Consider the following 16,564-nt stretch of genomic DNA (forward strand, 5'->3'; position numbering starts at 1 on the left):
TTCACAGCCATTTTACACTGCACTTAAGTAACTTATAAGTCACCTATATGTCTAACCTTTACCTGGTAAAGGTTAGGTGCAAAGTTACTTAGTGTGAGGGCACCCTGGCACTAGCCAAGGTGCCCCCACATTGTTCAGAGCCAATTCCCTGAACTTTGTGAGTGCGGGGACACCATTACACGCGTGCACTACATATAGGTCACTACCTATATGTAGCTTCACAATGGTAACTCCGAATATGGCCATGTAACATGTCTATGATCATGGAATTGCCCCCTCTATGCCATCCTGGCATAGTTGGCACAATCCCATGATCCCAGTGGTCTGTAGCACAGACCCTGGTACTGCCAAACTGCCCTTCCTGGGGTTTCACTGCAGCTGCTGCTGCTGCCAACCCCTCAGACAGGCATCTGCCCTCCTGGGGTCCAGCCAGGCCTGGCCCAGGATGGCAGAACAAAGAACTTCCTCTGAGAGAGGGTGTGACACCCTCTCCCTTTGGAAAATGGTGTGAAGGCAGGGGAGGAGTAGCCTCCCCCAGCCTCTGGAAATGCTTTGTTGGGCACAAAGGTGCCCAATTCTGCATAAGCCAGTCTACACCGGTTCAGGGGACCCCTTAGCCCTGCTCTGGCGCGAAACTGGACAAAGGAAAGGGGAGTGACCACTCCCCTGACCTGCACCTCCCCTGGGAGGTGTCCAGAGCTCCTCCAGTGTGCTCCAGACCTCTGCCATCTTGGAAACAGAGGTGCTGCTGGCACACTGGACTGCTCTGAGTGGCCAGTGCCACCAGGTGACGTCAGAGACTCCTTGTGATAGGCTCCTTCAGGTGTTGCTAGCCTATCCTCTCTCCTAAGTAGCCAAACCCTCTTTTCTGGCTATTTAGGGTCTCTGTCTCTGGGGAAACTTTAGATAACGAATGCAAGAGCTCATCCGAGTTCCTCTGCATCTCTCTCTTCATCTTCTGATAAGGAATCGACTGCTGACCACGCTGGAATCCTGCAAACCTGCAACATAGTAGCAAAGACGACTACTGCAACTCTGTAACGCTGATCCTGCCGCCTTCTCGACTGTTTTCCTGCTTGTGCATGCTGTGGGGGTAGTCTGCCTCCTCTCTGCACCAGAAGCTCCGAAGAAATCTCCCGTGGGTCGACGGAATCTTCCCCCTGCAACCGCAGGCACCAAAAAGCTGCATTACCGGTCCCTTGGGTCTCCTCTCAGCACGACGAGCGAGGTCCCTCGAATCCAGCAACTCTGTCCAAGTGACCCCCACAGTCCAGTGACTCTTCAGTCCAAGTTTGGTGGAGGTAAGTCCTTGCCTCACCTCGCTGGGCTGCATTGCTGGGAACCGCGACTTTGCAGCTTCTCCGGCCCCTGTGCACTTCCGGCGGAAATCCTTTGTGCACAGCCAAGCCTGGGTCCACGGCACTCTAACCTGCATTGCACGACTTTCTAAGTTGGTCTCCGGCGACGAGGGACTCCTTTGTGCAACTTCGGCAAGCACCGTTTCACGCATCCTTGTAGTGCCTGTTTCTGGCACTTCTCCGGGAGCTACCTGCTTCAGAGAGAGCTCTTTTTCTTGCTCGACGTCCCCTCTCTCTGCTGGTCCAATTTGCGACCTCCTGGTCCCTCCTGGGCCTCAGCAGCGTCCAAAAACACTAACCGCACGATTTGCAGCTAGCAAGGCTTGTTGGCGTTCTTTCGGCGGGAAAACACTTCTGCACAACTCTGCACGGCGAGAGGGATCCGTCCACCAAAGGGAAAGTCTCTAGCTCTTTTCGTTCCTGCAGAAACCTCAGCTTCTTCTGTCCAGTAGAAGCTTCTTTGCACCCGCAGCTGGCATTTCCTGGGCATCTGCCCATCTCCGACTTGCTTGTGACTTTTGGACTTGGTCCCCTTGTTCCACAGGTATCCTAGATTGGAAATCCACAGTTGTTGCATTGCTGGTTTGTGTCTTTCCTGCATTATTCCTCTAACACGACTTCTTTGTCCTTAGGGGAACTTTAGTGCACTTTGCACTCACTTTTCAGGGTCTTGGGGAGGGTTATTTTTCTAACTCTCACTATTTTCTAATAGTCCCAGCGACCCTCTACAAGGTCACATAGGTTTGGGGTCCATTCGTGGTTCGCATTCCACTTTTGGAGTATATGGTTTGTGTTGCCCCTATCCCTATGTTTCCCCATTGCATCCTATTGTAACTATACATTGTTTGCACTGTTTTCTAAGACTATACTGCATATTTTTGCTATTGTGTATATATATCTTGTGTATATTTCCTATCCTCTCACTGAGGGTACACTCTAAGATACTTTGGCATATTGTCATAAAAATAAAGTACCTTTATTTTTAGTATAACTGTGTATTGTGTTTTCTTATGATATTGTGCATATGACACTAAGTGGTACTGTAGTAGCTTCACACATCTCCTAGTTCAGCCTAAGCTGCTCTGCTAAGCTACCATTATCTATCAGCCTAAGCTGCTAGACACCCTATACACTAATAAGGGATAACTGGGCCTGGTGCAAGGTGCAAGTACCCCTTGGTACTCACTACAAGCCAGTCCAGCCTCCTACATTGGTTGTGCAGCGGTGGGATAAGTGCTTTGAGACTACTTACCACTCTTGTCATTGTACTTTTCATAAGAGAAAAATATACAAAACAAGGTCAGTGTATATACACATAGCCAAAAAGTTTTGCATTTCCTCTTTTCACTCTTTTCTAAGTGCTGAAAAGTACTTCTAACTTTCTAAAAAGTACTAAAAAGATTAAAAAGTTTTTTTTCTCTGTCTTTCTAAAAGCTCTGACACACTTTTTATCTTTTACTATCACTTTAACTCTCTCTAAAAATGTCTGGCACAGGCCAAAATGTTGATCTGTCCAAACTTGCATATGATCACCTTAGCTGGAAAGGAGCAAGGAATCTCTGCATAGAGAGAGGTTTGAGTGTAGGGAAGAATCCTTCCTTAGAACTGTTAATTAACATGCTTAGAGTACAGGATAAGGCCATAAGTGCCCAATCTGTTGAAAAAGTAGCTAATGGTTCTCAATCAGATCCAGGGACTCCCCCAGGAAAAGATTCAGGAAAGAAACTTCCTAGCCTGCCCATTACTAGACAGTCTAGCATAGTTGGTAATGATGATGAGCCACACCATATAAATAGTGTTGTCTCACATCATAGCAAAAGCATTTATTCTCACCATACTGGTAGTGATGTTTCTGTTAGCCAAGCTGTTAGGGTGGCTTCTGTAATGGACAGGTCTCCTTCTGTCCATTCTCACCATACTTCTGTTTCAAGGCATGTCCCTCCCACTCCCCCTGATGACAGATTGTTAGAAAGGGAGCTCAATAGATTGAGAGTGGAACAAACCAGACTGAAGCTCAAGAAGCAACAGCTGGATTTGGATAGACAGACTTTAGAAGTAGAGAAGGAGAGACAGAAACTGGGTTTAGAAACCCATGGTGGCAGCAGCAGTATTCCCCATAGTCATCCTGCAAAAGAGCATGATTCCAGGAATCTGCACAAGATAGTTCCCCCTTACAAGGAGGGGGATGACATTAACAAGTGGTTTGCTGCACTTGAGAGGGCCTGTGTTGTACAGGATGTCCCTCAAAGGCAGTGGGCTGCTATCCTATGGCTATCATTTAGTGGAAAAGGTAGGGATAGGCTCCTTACTGTGAAAGAAAATGATGCTAATAATTTCCAAGTTCTTAAGAATGCACTCCTGGATGGTTATGGCTTAACCACTGAACAGTACAGGATAAAGTTCAGAGAGACCAAAAAGGAGTCTTCAAAAGACTGGGTTGATTTCATTGACCTTTCAGTGAAGGCCTTGGAGGGGTGGTTACATGGCAGTAAGGCTACTGACTTTGAAAGCCTGTATAACTTGATCCTGAGAGAGCATATTCTTAATAATTGTGTGTCTGATTTGTTGCACCAGTACTTGGTGGACTCTGATCTGACCTCTCCCCAAGAATTGGGAAAGAAGGCAGACAAATGGGTCAGAACAAGGGTGAACAGAAAAGTTCATACAGGGGGTGACAAAGATGGCAACAAAAAGAAGGATGGTAAGTCTTCTGACAAGGGTGGGGACAAATCTAAAAATGAGTCTTCATCAGGCCCACAAAAACACTCTGGTGGGGGTGGTGGGCCCAAATCCTCTTTTAATCAGAACAAGGAAAAGAAACCATGGTGCTATTTATGTAAAATAAAAGGCCATTGGACAACAGATCCCAGTTGTCCAAAGAAAGGCACCACTGCTCCTACCACTACAACCCCTACTGCTACACCTAGTGTCCCTACTAATAGCAGTGGTGGTGGGAGCAAACCTACTAATAGCCAATCCAAGGGAGTAGCTGGGCTCACTATTGGTAACTTAGTTGGGGTTGGCCTTGTTAGGGAGGCCACAGAGGCTGTGTTAGTCTCTGAAGGTGCTATTGATTTAGCCACCTTAGTTGCTTGTCCCCTTAATATGGATAAGTACAAGCAGCTACCCCTAATAAATGGTGTTGAGGTTCAGGCCTACAGGGACACTGGTGCCAGTGTGAGTATGGTCATAGAGAAACTGGTCCACCCTGAACAACACCTACTTGGTCACCAGTACCAAGTAACCGATGCTCACAACAACACACTTAGCCACCCCATGGCTGTTGTAAATCTCAACTGGGGGGGGGTTACTGGTCCAAAGAAAGTTGTGGTAGCTTCAGATTTACCTGTAGACTGTCTATTAGGGAATGATTTGGAGACATCAGCTTGGTCAGATGTGGAGTTGGAGGCCCATGCAGCAATGCTGGGCATCCCAGGGCATATTTTTGCTTTGACAAGGGCTCAGGCCAAAAAGCAAAAAGGACAGGGACGCTTGGATCCTGGAACAATGGACCAAGTGCTCCCTAAAGCTAGGGCTAGTAGAAGCAAACCACTTCCTACTATCCCTCCCTCTACAGTGGATTCAACTTCTGAGGAAGAAGAATTCCCTCCCTGTGCAGAACCTACACCAGAGGAGCTGGAAGCAGACACTGCTGAGCTTTTGGGTGAAGGGGGGCCTGCCAGAGAGGAGCTGAGTGTGGCACAGCAAACCTGTCCCACATTAGAGGGTCTCAGACAGCAAGCTGTCAAACAGGCTAATGGGGATGTCAGTGACTCTCACAGAGTTTACTGGGAGGACAACCTCTTGTACACTGAGCATAGGGATCCTAAACCTGGAGCTGCCAGGAGATTAGTGATTCCTCAGGAGTACAGAAAGTTCCTCCTAACCCTGGCACATGACATTCCCCTAGCTGGGCACCTGGGTCAAATGAAAACTTGGGACAGACTGGTTCCATTGTTTCATTGGCCTAGGATGTCTGAGGACACAAAGGAATTTTGTAAGTCCTGTGAAACCTGTCAAGCCAGTGGCAAGACAGGTGGCACCCCAAAGGCACCCCTTATTCCACTGCCTGTGGTTGGGGTTCCCTTTGAAAGGGTAGGGGTTGACATAGTTGGCCCCCTTAACCCTCCTACTGCTTCAGGCAATAGATTTATCTTGGTGGTAGTGGACCATGCCACAAGATATCCTGAAGTTATTCCTTTAAGGACCACTACAGCACCTGCAGTGGCAAAGGCCCTCCTGGGAATATTTTCCAGGGTGGGCTTCCCAAAGGAAGTAGTATCAGACAGGGGAAGCAATTTCATGTCTGCATACTTAAAGGCCATGTAGAAGGAGTGTGGTGTAACTTACAAGTTCACAACACCCTATCATCCACAAACAAATGGACTGGAGGAGAGATTTAATAAAACTCTCAAAGGCATGATTATGGGTCTCCCTGAAAAACTCCGCAGGAGATAGGATATCCTTCTACCATGCCTCCTTTTTGCCTACAGGGAGGTACCCCAGAAAGGAGTGGGCTTCAGCCCCTTTGAACTTCTTTTTGGACACCCTGTTAGGGGTCCACTCACACTTGTAAAGGAGGGTTGGGAACAACCTTTAAAAACTCCTAAGCAGGATATTGTGGATTATGTACTTGGCCTCAGATCAAGAATGGCTGAGTACATGAAAAAGGCCAGTAAAAACCTTCAGGCCAGCCAAGAGATCCAGAAGCAATGGCATTATCAGAAGGCTGTTTTGGTTCAGTACCAACCAGGGCAGAAAGTGTGGGTCTTGGAGCCTGTGGCCCCAAGAGCACTCCAAGATAAATGGAGTGGTCCCCACACAATTGTTGAAAAGAAGGGAGAAGTCACCTATTTAGTTGACTTAGGCACTGCCAGGAGTCCCCTTAGGGTGCTCCATGTCAACCGCCTGAAACACTACTATGACAGGGCTGATCTCACCCTGCTCATGGCAACTGATGAGGGACAGGAAGAAGACAGTGATCCTCTACCTGATCTCTTCTCTTCCACAGATCAAGATGCTCTTGTGGAAGGTGTAGTTGTGGCTGATTGTCTTACTGCTGAGCAGAAAGATAATTGCATAAATCTCCTAGATCAATTCTCTGAACTCTTCTCTACTGTGCCAGGTACCACTTCTTGGTGTGAGCACACTATAGATACTGGAGACAGTTTACCTGTCAAAAGTAAGATCTATAGGCAGCCTGACCATGTCAGGGACTGCATAAAGCAAGAGGTCCAGAAAATGTTAGAACTAGGAGTGGTTGAGCACTCTGACAGTCCATGGGCTTCTCCTGTGGTACTGGTACCAAAACCCCATTCCAAAGATGGAAAGAAGGAAATGCGGTTTTGTGTAGACTATAGAGGTCTCAACTTGGTAACCAAAACTGATGCTCACCCTATACCCAGGGCAGATGAGCTCATAGATACACTGGCATCTGCCAAGTATCTAAGCACTTTTGATTTGACTGCAGGGTATTGGCAGATCAAATTGTCAGAAGATGCTAAACCTAAGACTTCATTTTCAACCATTGGAGGACATTACCAGTTTACTGTAATGCCTTTTGGTTTGAAAAATGCACCTGCCACTTTTCAGAGGTTGGTGAACACAGTCCTGCAAGGGCTGGAAGCTTTCAGTGCAGCATATTTGGACGATATAGCTGTCTTTAGCTCCAGCTGGGATGATCACCTGGTCCACCTATGGAAAGTTTTGGAGGCCCTGCAAAAGGCAGGCCTCACTATCAAGGCTTCAAAGTGCCAGATAGGGCAGGGTAAGGTGGTTTATCTGGGACACCTTGTTGGTGGGGAACAGATTGCACCACTTCAGGGGAAAATCCAAACAATTATTGATTGGGTTCCCCCTACTACTCAGACTCAGGTGAGAGCCTTCCTAGGCCTCACTGGGTATTACAGGAGGTTCATTAAGAACTATGGCTCCATTGCAGCCCCTCTTAATGACCTCACATCCAAGAAAATGCCTAAAAAGGTATTATGGACAGCAAACTGTCAGAAAGCTTTTGAGGAGCTGAAGCAGGCCATGTGCTCTGCACCTGTCCTGAAAAGCCCTTGTTACTCTAAAAAATTCTATGTCCAAACTGATGCATCTGAATTAGGAGTAGGGGCAGTCCTATCACAACTTAATTCTGAGGGCCAGGATCAACCTGTTGCTTTTATTAGTAGGAGGTTGACCCCTAGAGAAAAGCGTTGGTCTGCCATTGAGAGGGAGGCCTTTGCTGTGGTCTGGGCTCTGAAGAAGTTGAGGCCATACCTGTTTGGCACTCACTTCATTGTTCAGACAGACCACAAACCTCTACTTTGGCTAAAACAAATGAAAGGTGAAAATCCTAAATTGTTGAGGTGGTCCATATCCCTACAGGGAATGGACTATACAGTGGAACATAGACCTGGGAGTAGCCACTCCAATGCAGATGGACTCTCCAGATATTTCCACTTAGACAATGAAGACTCATCAGGTCATGGCTAGTCTTATTGTCCTTCGTTTGGGGGGGGGGGTTGTGTAGGAAAGTACCATCTTGCCTGGCATGTTACCCCCATTTTTCACTGTATATATGTTGTTTTAGTTGTATGTGTCACTGGGACCCTGGTAACCCAGGGCCCCAGTGCTCATAAGTGTGCCTGAATGTGTTACCTGTGTAGTGACTAACTGTCTCACTGAGGCTCTGCTAATCAGAACCTCAGTGGTTATGCTCTCTCATCTCTTTCCAAATTGTCACTAACAGGCTAGTGACCATTTTTACCAATTTACATTGGCTTACTGGAACACCCTTATAATTCCCTAGTATATGGTACTGAGGTACCCAGGGTATTGGGGTTCCAGGAGATCCCTATGGGCTGCAGCATTTCTTTTGCCACCCATAGGGAGCTCTGACAATTCTTACACAGGCCTGCCACTGCAGCCTGAGTGAAATAACGTCCACGTTATTTCACAGCCATTTTACACTGCACTTAAGTAACTTATAAGTCACCTATATGTCTAACCTTTACCTGGTAAAGGTTAGGTGCAAAGTTACTTAGTGTGAGGGCACCCTGGCACTAGCCAAGGTGCCCCCACATTGTTCAGAGCCAATTCCCTGAACTTTGTGAGTGCGGGGACACCATTACACGCGTGCACTACATATAGGTCACTACCTATATGTAGCTTCACAATGGTAACTCCGAATATGGCCATGTAACATGTCTATGATCATGGAATTGCCCCCTCTATGCCATCCTGGCATAGTTGGCACAATCCCATGATCCCAGTGGTCTGTAGCACAGACCCTGGTACTGCCAAACTGCCCTTCCTGGGGTTTCACTGCAGCTGCTGCTGCTGCCAACCCCTCAGACAGGCATCTGCCCTCCTGGGGTCCAGCCAGGCCTGGCCCAGGATGGCAGAACAAAGAACTTCCTCTGAGAGAGGGTGTGACACCCTCTCCCTTTGGAAAATGGTGTGAAGGCAGGGGAGGAGTAGCCTCCCCCAGTCTCTGGAAATGCTTTGTTGGGCACAAAGGTGCCCAATTCTGCATAAGCCAGTCTACACCGGTTCAGGGGACCCCTTAGCCCTGCTCTGGCGCGAAACTGGACAAAGGAAAGGGGAGTGACCACTCCCCTGACCTGCACCTCCCCTGGGAGGTGTCCAGAGCTCCTCCAGTGTGCTCCAGACCTCTGCCATCTTGGAAACAGAGGTGCTGCTGGCACACTGGACTGCTCTGAGTGGCCAGTGCCACCAGGTGACGTCAGAGACTCCTTGTGATAGGCTCCTTCAGGTGTTGCTAGCCTATCCTCTCTCCTAAGTAGCCAAACCCTCTTTTCTGGCTATTTAGGGTCTCTGTCTCTGGGGAAACTTTAGATAACGAATGCAAGAGCTCATCCGAGTTCCTCTGCATCTCTCTCTTCATCTTCTGATAAGGAATCGACTGCTGACCACGCTGGAATCCTGCAAACCTGCAACATAGTAGCAAAGACGACTACTGCAACTCTGTAACGCTGATCCTGCCGCCTTCTCGACTGTTTTCCTGCTTGTGCATGCTGTGGGGGTAGTCTGCCTCCTCTCTGCACCAGAAGCTCCGAAGAAATCTCCCGTGGGTCGACGGAATCTTCCCCCTGCAACCGCAGGCACCAAAAAGCTGCATTACCGGTCCCTTGGGTCTCCTCTCAGCACGACGAGCGAGGTCCCTCGAATCCAGCAACTCTGTCCAAGTGACCCCCACAGTCCAGTGACTCTTCAGTCCAAGTTTGGTGGAGGTAAGTCCTTGCCTCACCTCGCTGGGCTGCATTGCTGGGAACCGCGACTTTGCAGCTTCTCCGGCCCCTGTGCACTTCCGGCGAAAATCCTTTGTGCACAGCCAAGCCTGGGTCCACGGCACTCTAACCTGCATTGCACGACTTTCTAAGTTGGTCTCCGGCGACGAGGGACTCCTTTGTGCAACTTCGGCAAGCACCGTTTCACGCATCCTTGTAGTGCCTGTTTCTGGCACTTCTCCGGGAGCTACCTGCTTCAGAGAGAGCTCTTTGTCTTGCTCGACGTCCCCTCTCTCTGCTGGTCCAATTTGCGACCTCCTGGTCCCTCCTGGGCCTCAGCAGCGTCCAAAAACACTAACCGCACGATTTGCAGCTAGCAAGGCTTGTTGGCGTTCTTTCGGCGGGAAAACACTTCTGCACAACTCTGCACGGCGAGTGGGATCCGTCCACCAAAGGGAAAGTCTCTAGCTCTTTTCGTTCCTGCAGAAACCTCAGCTTCTTCTGTCCAGTAGAAGCTTCTTTGCACCCGCAGCTGGCATTTCCTGGGCATCTGCCCATCTCCGACTTGCTTGTGACTTTTGGACTTGGTCCCCTTGTTCCACAGGTATCCTAGATTGGAAATCCACAGTTGTTGCATTGCTGGTTTGTGTCTTTCCTGCATTATTCCTCTAACACGACTTCTTTGTCCTTAGGGGAACTTTAGTGCACTTTGCACTCACTTTTCAGGGTCTTGGGGAGGGTTATTTTTCTAACTCTCACTATTTTCTATTAGTCCCAGCGACCCTCTACAAGGTCACATAGGTTTGGGGTCCATTCGTGGTTCGCATTCCACTTTTGGAGTATATGGTTTGTGTTGCCCCTATCCCTATGTTTCCCCATTGCATCCTATTGTAACTATACATTGTTTGCACTCTTTTCTAAGACTATACTGCATATTTTTGCTATTGTGTATATATATCTTGTGTATATTTCCTATCCTCTCACTGAGGGTACACTCTAAGATACTTTGGCATATTGTCATAAAAATAAAGTACCTTTATTTTTAGTATAACTGTGTATTGTGTTTTCTTATGATATTGTGCATATGACACTGAGTGGTACTGTAGTAGCTTCACACGTCTCCTAGTTCAGCCTAAGCTGCTCTGCTAAGCTACCATTATCTATCAGCCTAAGCTGCTAGACACCCTATACACTAATAAGGGATAACTGGGCCTGGTGCAAGGTGCAAGTACCCCTTGGTACTCACTACAAGCCAGTCCAGCCTCCTACAGATAATGAGTCTGACTGCTGAGTTCTGGATGGTTTGTAGTCCTCTGGTGATGTGCTTGATGACCCCAATGTAAAGGGTGTTCCTGTAGCCCGTCACAGTGGTATCTAGGGTGCGAGTGACAGGTGTCCTTGTGTTGCTTGGGAGACCTTTGAAGATTCTTCTCAAGATCTTCAGGGTGTGGAAGCAGGATGCAGTAACGCCATTCACTTGTGCAATCACGTCCAGTTTGCTGTTGATGTTGATATTAAGGTTTCTGGCATGAGTCTTAGGTGTGAGTGCGCGACCAAGTTTGGCCAGCTGCAAGTTTAGTCAGATGGTGAGATGTTCTTGTCGGAGATCACTATGTCTGTCTTGTTGGTGTTGAGCTTGAGACAGGTGACTTTCATCCAGTTACTGACTTCGGTCAGCAGGTTGTGAACTTGTTTCTTGTCTGGGGGTCTTGTCTGAGAAGGAAGATTTAATAATGTGTCATCTGCGTAGGAGCGGATGTTGATGTCATGTGCGTGCATGATGGTGGCCAGAGGGATCATGGACATGCTGAAGGGGGTGGGGCTGAGTGCCGAGCCCTGAGGTACTCTGCAGATGAGTTTACAGGCTTCCGAGGAGTAAGGTGCGAGGCTGGCAGCTTGCTCTAAAGAAGGGGCAGATCGGTGGAGAATGGGTCCTTGAGTGCCAATATCGTGCAGCTGTCTGAGGAGGATGGTGTGAAAGACAAGGTCAGAAGCTGCAGAGAGATCCAGGAGGATGGGGGCTGCCACTTCTCCACTGTCTACATTCATGCTAATGTCACCTCTGGCAGCTATGAGTGTTGTTTCTGTCATGTAAAAGATGCATGAAAGCTTTCTCATCTAGACCAAACACCACTTCAGCCACAACAAGTGAACATCTCCCACATATGATGCAATTTAAAGACAACTGTCTTCCCACCACACATCCTGGAAGGTGTAGCATGCTCCAAATGCAGGCAAGTGCTTCAGTGCCCCACATAGAGATACTAAGGCTCAGATTTATACTTTTTGATGCAAAATTGCGCTAATGCAGTTTTGTGTTAGAAAGTATAGTGCCAGCGCCAGCCGGGCGTCATATTTGACGAATGGTGCAAGCCGGCGCTAAGGGTGGGCTAACGTCAAGGAAAATGACGTTAGCCTGGTGGGGGTGACGGTATGGGGCAAGGGGGTTTTGAACCAAAAAATGACATTAGGCTGGTTAGAATAAAAAAAAAATACTCTAACCAGCCTAGCATCATTTCTTGACACAAAACCTACCACACCACATGACTCCTGTCTTAGAAAGGACAGTATTCATGCCCACCACCCCAGTGCATGGCCATTGCACCCAGTGCCATGTAGGGGAGCCCATTTCAGGGCCCCCAATGGCACTTAAAAAAAATACTTACCTATACTTTCCTGGGATGGGGTCCCCCATCCTCCGGTGTCCCTCTGGTGTGGGTGGGGGTGTTCCTGGGGATTGGGGAGGGCATCTGTGGGCTCTTTCCATGGTGTTTCACCTGGACATGGTCCCACAGGTCTCCTAACGCCTGCCCTGACCCGGGTGATAAATAATGATGCTAAGCAAGCTTAGCAGCATTATTTAGGCCCCCCTCCCTCCTGGGCACTATTTTACACAGGAGGATAAATAAGGCGCATGGGCCTTAGAGTAATTTTTTGGCCCAGGAACGCCTAACTTGCTTCTCATTGACACAAGGTAGTTTCCCACTAGCATACAATGACGTTAACTCCAATGTTTTGACGTTAGACTAGTCTAGCGTCAAAATATAAATATGGAGTTAAGTTTGTGCTGAATTAGCTTTAAAAAATTACGATAATTCAGCGCAAACAGAGTATAAATCTGGTCCTAAGTGTTACACAATACCAATAAATACTTTAGCCTTTTTATATTCCATGTCTCACCTCCTCTATTCCAGGCTGCAAACCTTACACTGCCCGCATCTTTAAGACTTTATACCTGTCCCTTCTCAGATAATACTGTACTTCTTCCTCTTGTATTCATTTCTGAATTGTATGAACTGCGATCCTGTGCCTTCCAGGCTGATGCTCACCTGAATATCCCAGTCGCTGCCCCAATAGGAGAAAGCAAAGCTGAAGACATAGGGGGTCTCGTTGACCATTGTCACGCAGTAGTTCCCCATGGTGGGCGCCCAGCTTCACACCTCTGGTGCTCCGAGGATGCTGTGGCTGCTGCGGCAGTGGTCCCTTTGATATCAAGACCTGGACACATGACATAAATAATGGAGAGTAGGAGGTCAGAGGGAGTGGAGAAAGGACATTGATTTAATAACACAACCTGCACAACTTCTCTATAACAATTTAAATTTGTAATCTCTTGGCAGCAGCAAATGCACTATTGTCAGGTAGGCTCTCATTATTCTAATGAGACTACTGGATTTGAGCGGCAGAATTACCTGCAGTGTGGGAGACTGAGTCTAACCCACTACCGGTGACACCTGTCGCCCTAATCCGGGTTTTGCCTCATCTCCACCCAAGAGCAGGGATGATTGGGCAGCCGAGCACATGACACAATTGACTCCTCAAGGAAATCGTGGTGACTCAGGTCCTGTGCTTCTGTGGGCTGTCTGCAACGCTGAGGGTCACCTCTGACTCCCCCTCCTGAGTTGAGTCCTCCTGGGCCTTGCTGGTCCCCGGCACACCACTTTCCGCCAACCCCGAGTTTTGCCTGTGCCAAAGCTTATTGGTGGAATCCGAACATGCAAACCCAACTGCAATCTTCCTTCTGGCATCAGACATCATCTGCATCCTCCAGGAACTCAACTCTGACTCCAGGGCTGCAGTGCTGTCTTTCCTTCCTCACCGTCAACACACTCCTGCTATCCTCAGCTTGGTGGGTTGGGGTTCCTGCCCCCACTGGACTCTGCTGTGACTTCTGGACTTGGTCCCCTCTTTCCACAGGTCTTCCTCTTTAGGAATCCACCGTTGGTTTCTTGCAGTCACCTCTGGGTTTTGCAATTCTCTTCTTTTCTTCTTAGTCAGTGTTTTGTGGAAATTCTAGTGATTTAATCCTGCTTTCCTGGTTGCTGGGGGGTGTTGTGGTACTTACCTTTGTGCTTTCCTGGTAGCCCCAGCGACCCGCTACACACTACACTTACCTGGGTGGTGGTGACACTCTAGCATCCCATTTGTTTAGTATATGATTTGTGCTCCCCGTAGGGTCACTATTCTCTATTGTGTTTTACACTGTTTGCACTGTTTTCTAACTACCCTATGCCTATTTCTGACAAATAGTGTATATACCTTGTGTAGTACTTACCTCCTAAGGGAGTATAGTCTCTATGGTATTTTTGGTGCTGTGTTACCATAATAAAGTAAATGTATTCTTTCATGTGTATAAGTACTAAGTGTGATTACAGTGATGTTGCATGAGCTTTGCATGTCTCCTAGATAAGCCTTGGCTGTACATCCAGAGCTACCCCTAGAGAGCCTGGCTTCTAGACACTGCCTACACTACACTGATAGGGGATACCTAGACCTGGTATGAGGTGTAAGTACCTTAGGTTCCCACCACACACCAGGCCAGCTTCCTACACCCAGTAGGGGAGGAATCAACATAAATTGTGGTACAGCCTGGGTATGGTATCTGCATTCCAGGTTCGAGCTAAACACACCCAGCTTGATAACTCACACAAAAGCACCAATCAATCAATCGAACTATATTTATATTGCACAGCTTCTCACCCAAACAGGTATCCAGGTGCTGAGCTGCTGGTTAGTAAAAAAGCCAGGTCTTGACCCCCTTCTTGAAGTGGGTCAGTGAGGTAGAAGTGCGGATGTGGAGGGCGTTCCATGACTTGGTGGTGAGGTAGGAGAAGGAGCAGTCTCCGGTGGGGTCTTGCCTGATACGAGGTGTCTAAGCAAGGGCTAGATGAGTGGAGCAGAGGTTCCTGGGAGGTAGGTGGAACCTCAGGTGGTTGTTCATGTAAGTGGGTCCTTGGCTGTGGAGGACCTTGTAGGCGTGTCTCAGGAACTTGAATTTACATCGTTTCTGGAGCAGGAGCCAGTGGAGGTCTTTCAGGTGCTGGGTAATGTGGGTTCTCTTGGGCAGGTTGAGGATCAGTCTGGCTGCTGTGTTCTGGATCGTTTGGAGTCTTCTCATGAGTTCGGTGGTGGTGTCTGCAAAGAGTGCATTGCTGTAGTCTAGCCTGTTTGTGATGAGAGCCCACGTTAGCATTTTACTGGTGTTGACTGGAAGCCACTTGAAGACTTTGCAGAGCAGGGAGAGGGTGTGGATACAGGATGACGCAGCAGCATTGACTTGGCATTTCATTGAAAGTTTGCTGTCCAGTATGATGCTGAGGTTGCAGGCGTGATCTTTTGGGGTGGGATCAAGCTCATATGGCCACCAGGAGTATTTCTAGAGTGGGGGATATCTGCAGAAGATCAGTATTCTGATCAGTGGGGGGTGAAAAAATAGCACAAAGACATCCAAGAGATTTCTTAGCGTCATTTTTCAGCACTTTTAACAACTAATCATAGCAAATAAGGCTTCCATTGTTTACAATGGGTCTCAATGAGCTTTGCAGGATTAGCGTCAACATTTTTTACGCTTATCCTGAAAAGCTCTGAACTAGCGTAAAACATTTTAATGCTAGTTCCCTAACTACCGCCATGGTGCGCCATATCTTAGATATGGCGGACACATGGTGCCATTTAGGGGGCTCTAAGGGGTGCAGGGAAAGTGGCCCTGCACTGGGTGCAGCAGCACTTTTCTTAAATCTGTCCCTAATGACTAGAGAGAGGAAAGGGTGAGACGTGCTCACTGCACTTTCCCTGAGAGATCTTTCAGAGTTGCATGCACTAGGCTGCCACAGATCACCTTTACCGCTTGGGGTTGGGTGAGGTGCTGCTAGAGCTGGGAGGGTTGGGCCAAAAGCTGTTAACAGGTGTGGGAGGCGCTCAGTCACCAGCAAGCAGAGGTGCTGCTGCCCCTAACCCAGCAGTCTTGTGGCGGTACGAGCGTCCTTACACAGTGAGATAGCGCTATAGTAGGTGCTTTTGGCAGGCGCTAGGATCAGGTTAACAGTGCATCTGTGCTAGGCTACCACCAGACCACCCCTCCATCGAGGGCAGATGATCACCTCAGGGGTTGGAAGAGCACCGTATGGGGGTAAATAATGCAGATATCAAAGGGGGTTCTACGAATGCTGGAATGGATGTCTTTCAATATCCACCCTTAAAGTTTGACGTGTTCGGATGCTCCTGGTTCAGCACGGCACAGGATGGGGATGAGGCAGCCTCCCTGGACAGTGGAAGAGTATTGCCTGGGAGGGGATGGAGATAGGGTGGTCTTCAGATATTCAGGGAGGCCTTTTATTAGCAGTAAGCTGCTGATAACACTCCCTGAGCACAACCATCAATGTTACTTTCTCTGTCATCTCTATGTATGTTACACACATTACCCAAGTTTTCCACCCCAAATAGATTTTGATTTTTTGATGTAGTATTCTTGGTGCCATTTATAGTTTTTCAAAGAAAGTGCTGTTTGATTTGAAGAGCACAGTTCACTTGTAGTGTTATTTCTTGGGACTTCCCAGGTAGAGAGTGTTCTGGTGGGTTGGGGCTTCTGCCCTTCCTGGACTCTTCTGTGCTTGTTGAACTTGGTCGAGTACAGCCTAGTGCTAACACAGCAGGTCATTTTGTTCCTGTGTCACACAGGGGGACCTCTTT

The 16,564-nt window shown here is 48.1% G+C and overlaps 1 protein-coding gene across 1 annotated transcript in view; it reads right to left on the reverse strand.

Annotated features, from left to right (window-relative positions):
• LOC138252844 (uncharacterized) overlaps nt 1-16,564 on the reverse strand; it is a 261,104-nt gene that overhangs the window by 132,463 nt on the left and 112,077 nt on the right. The window contains exon 2 of the mRNA XM_069205771.1: nt 12,925-13,093. Within this exon, the coding sequence (XP_069061872.1) occupies nt 12,925-13,014 (90 nt within the window). The 5' untranslated portion in view covers nt 13,015-13,093. The remainder of the gene's footprint in view (nt 1-12,924; nt 13,094-16,564) is intronic.

Source organism: Pleurodeles waltl, chromosome 1_2 (genome assembly GCF_031143425.1).
Source record: "Pleurodeles waltl isolate 20211129_DDA chromosome 1_2, aPleWal1.hap1.20221129, whole genome shotgun sequence".
NCBI classification, from domain to species: Eukaryota; Metazoa; Chordata; class Amphibia; order Caudata; family Salamandridae; genus Pleurodeles; species Pleurodeles waltl.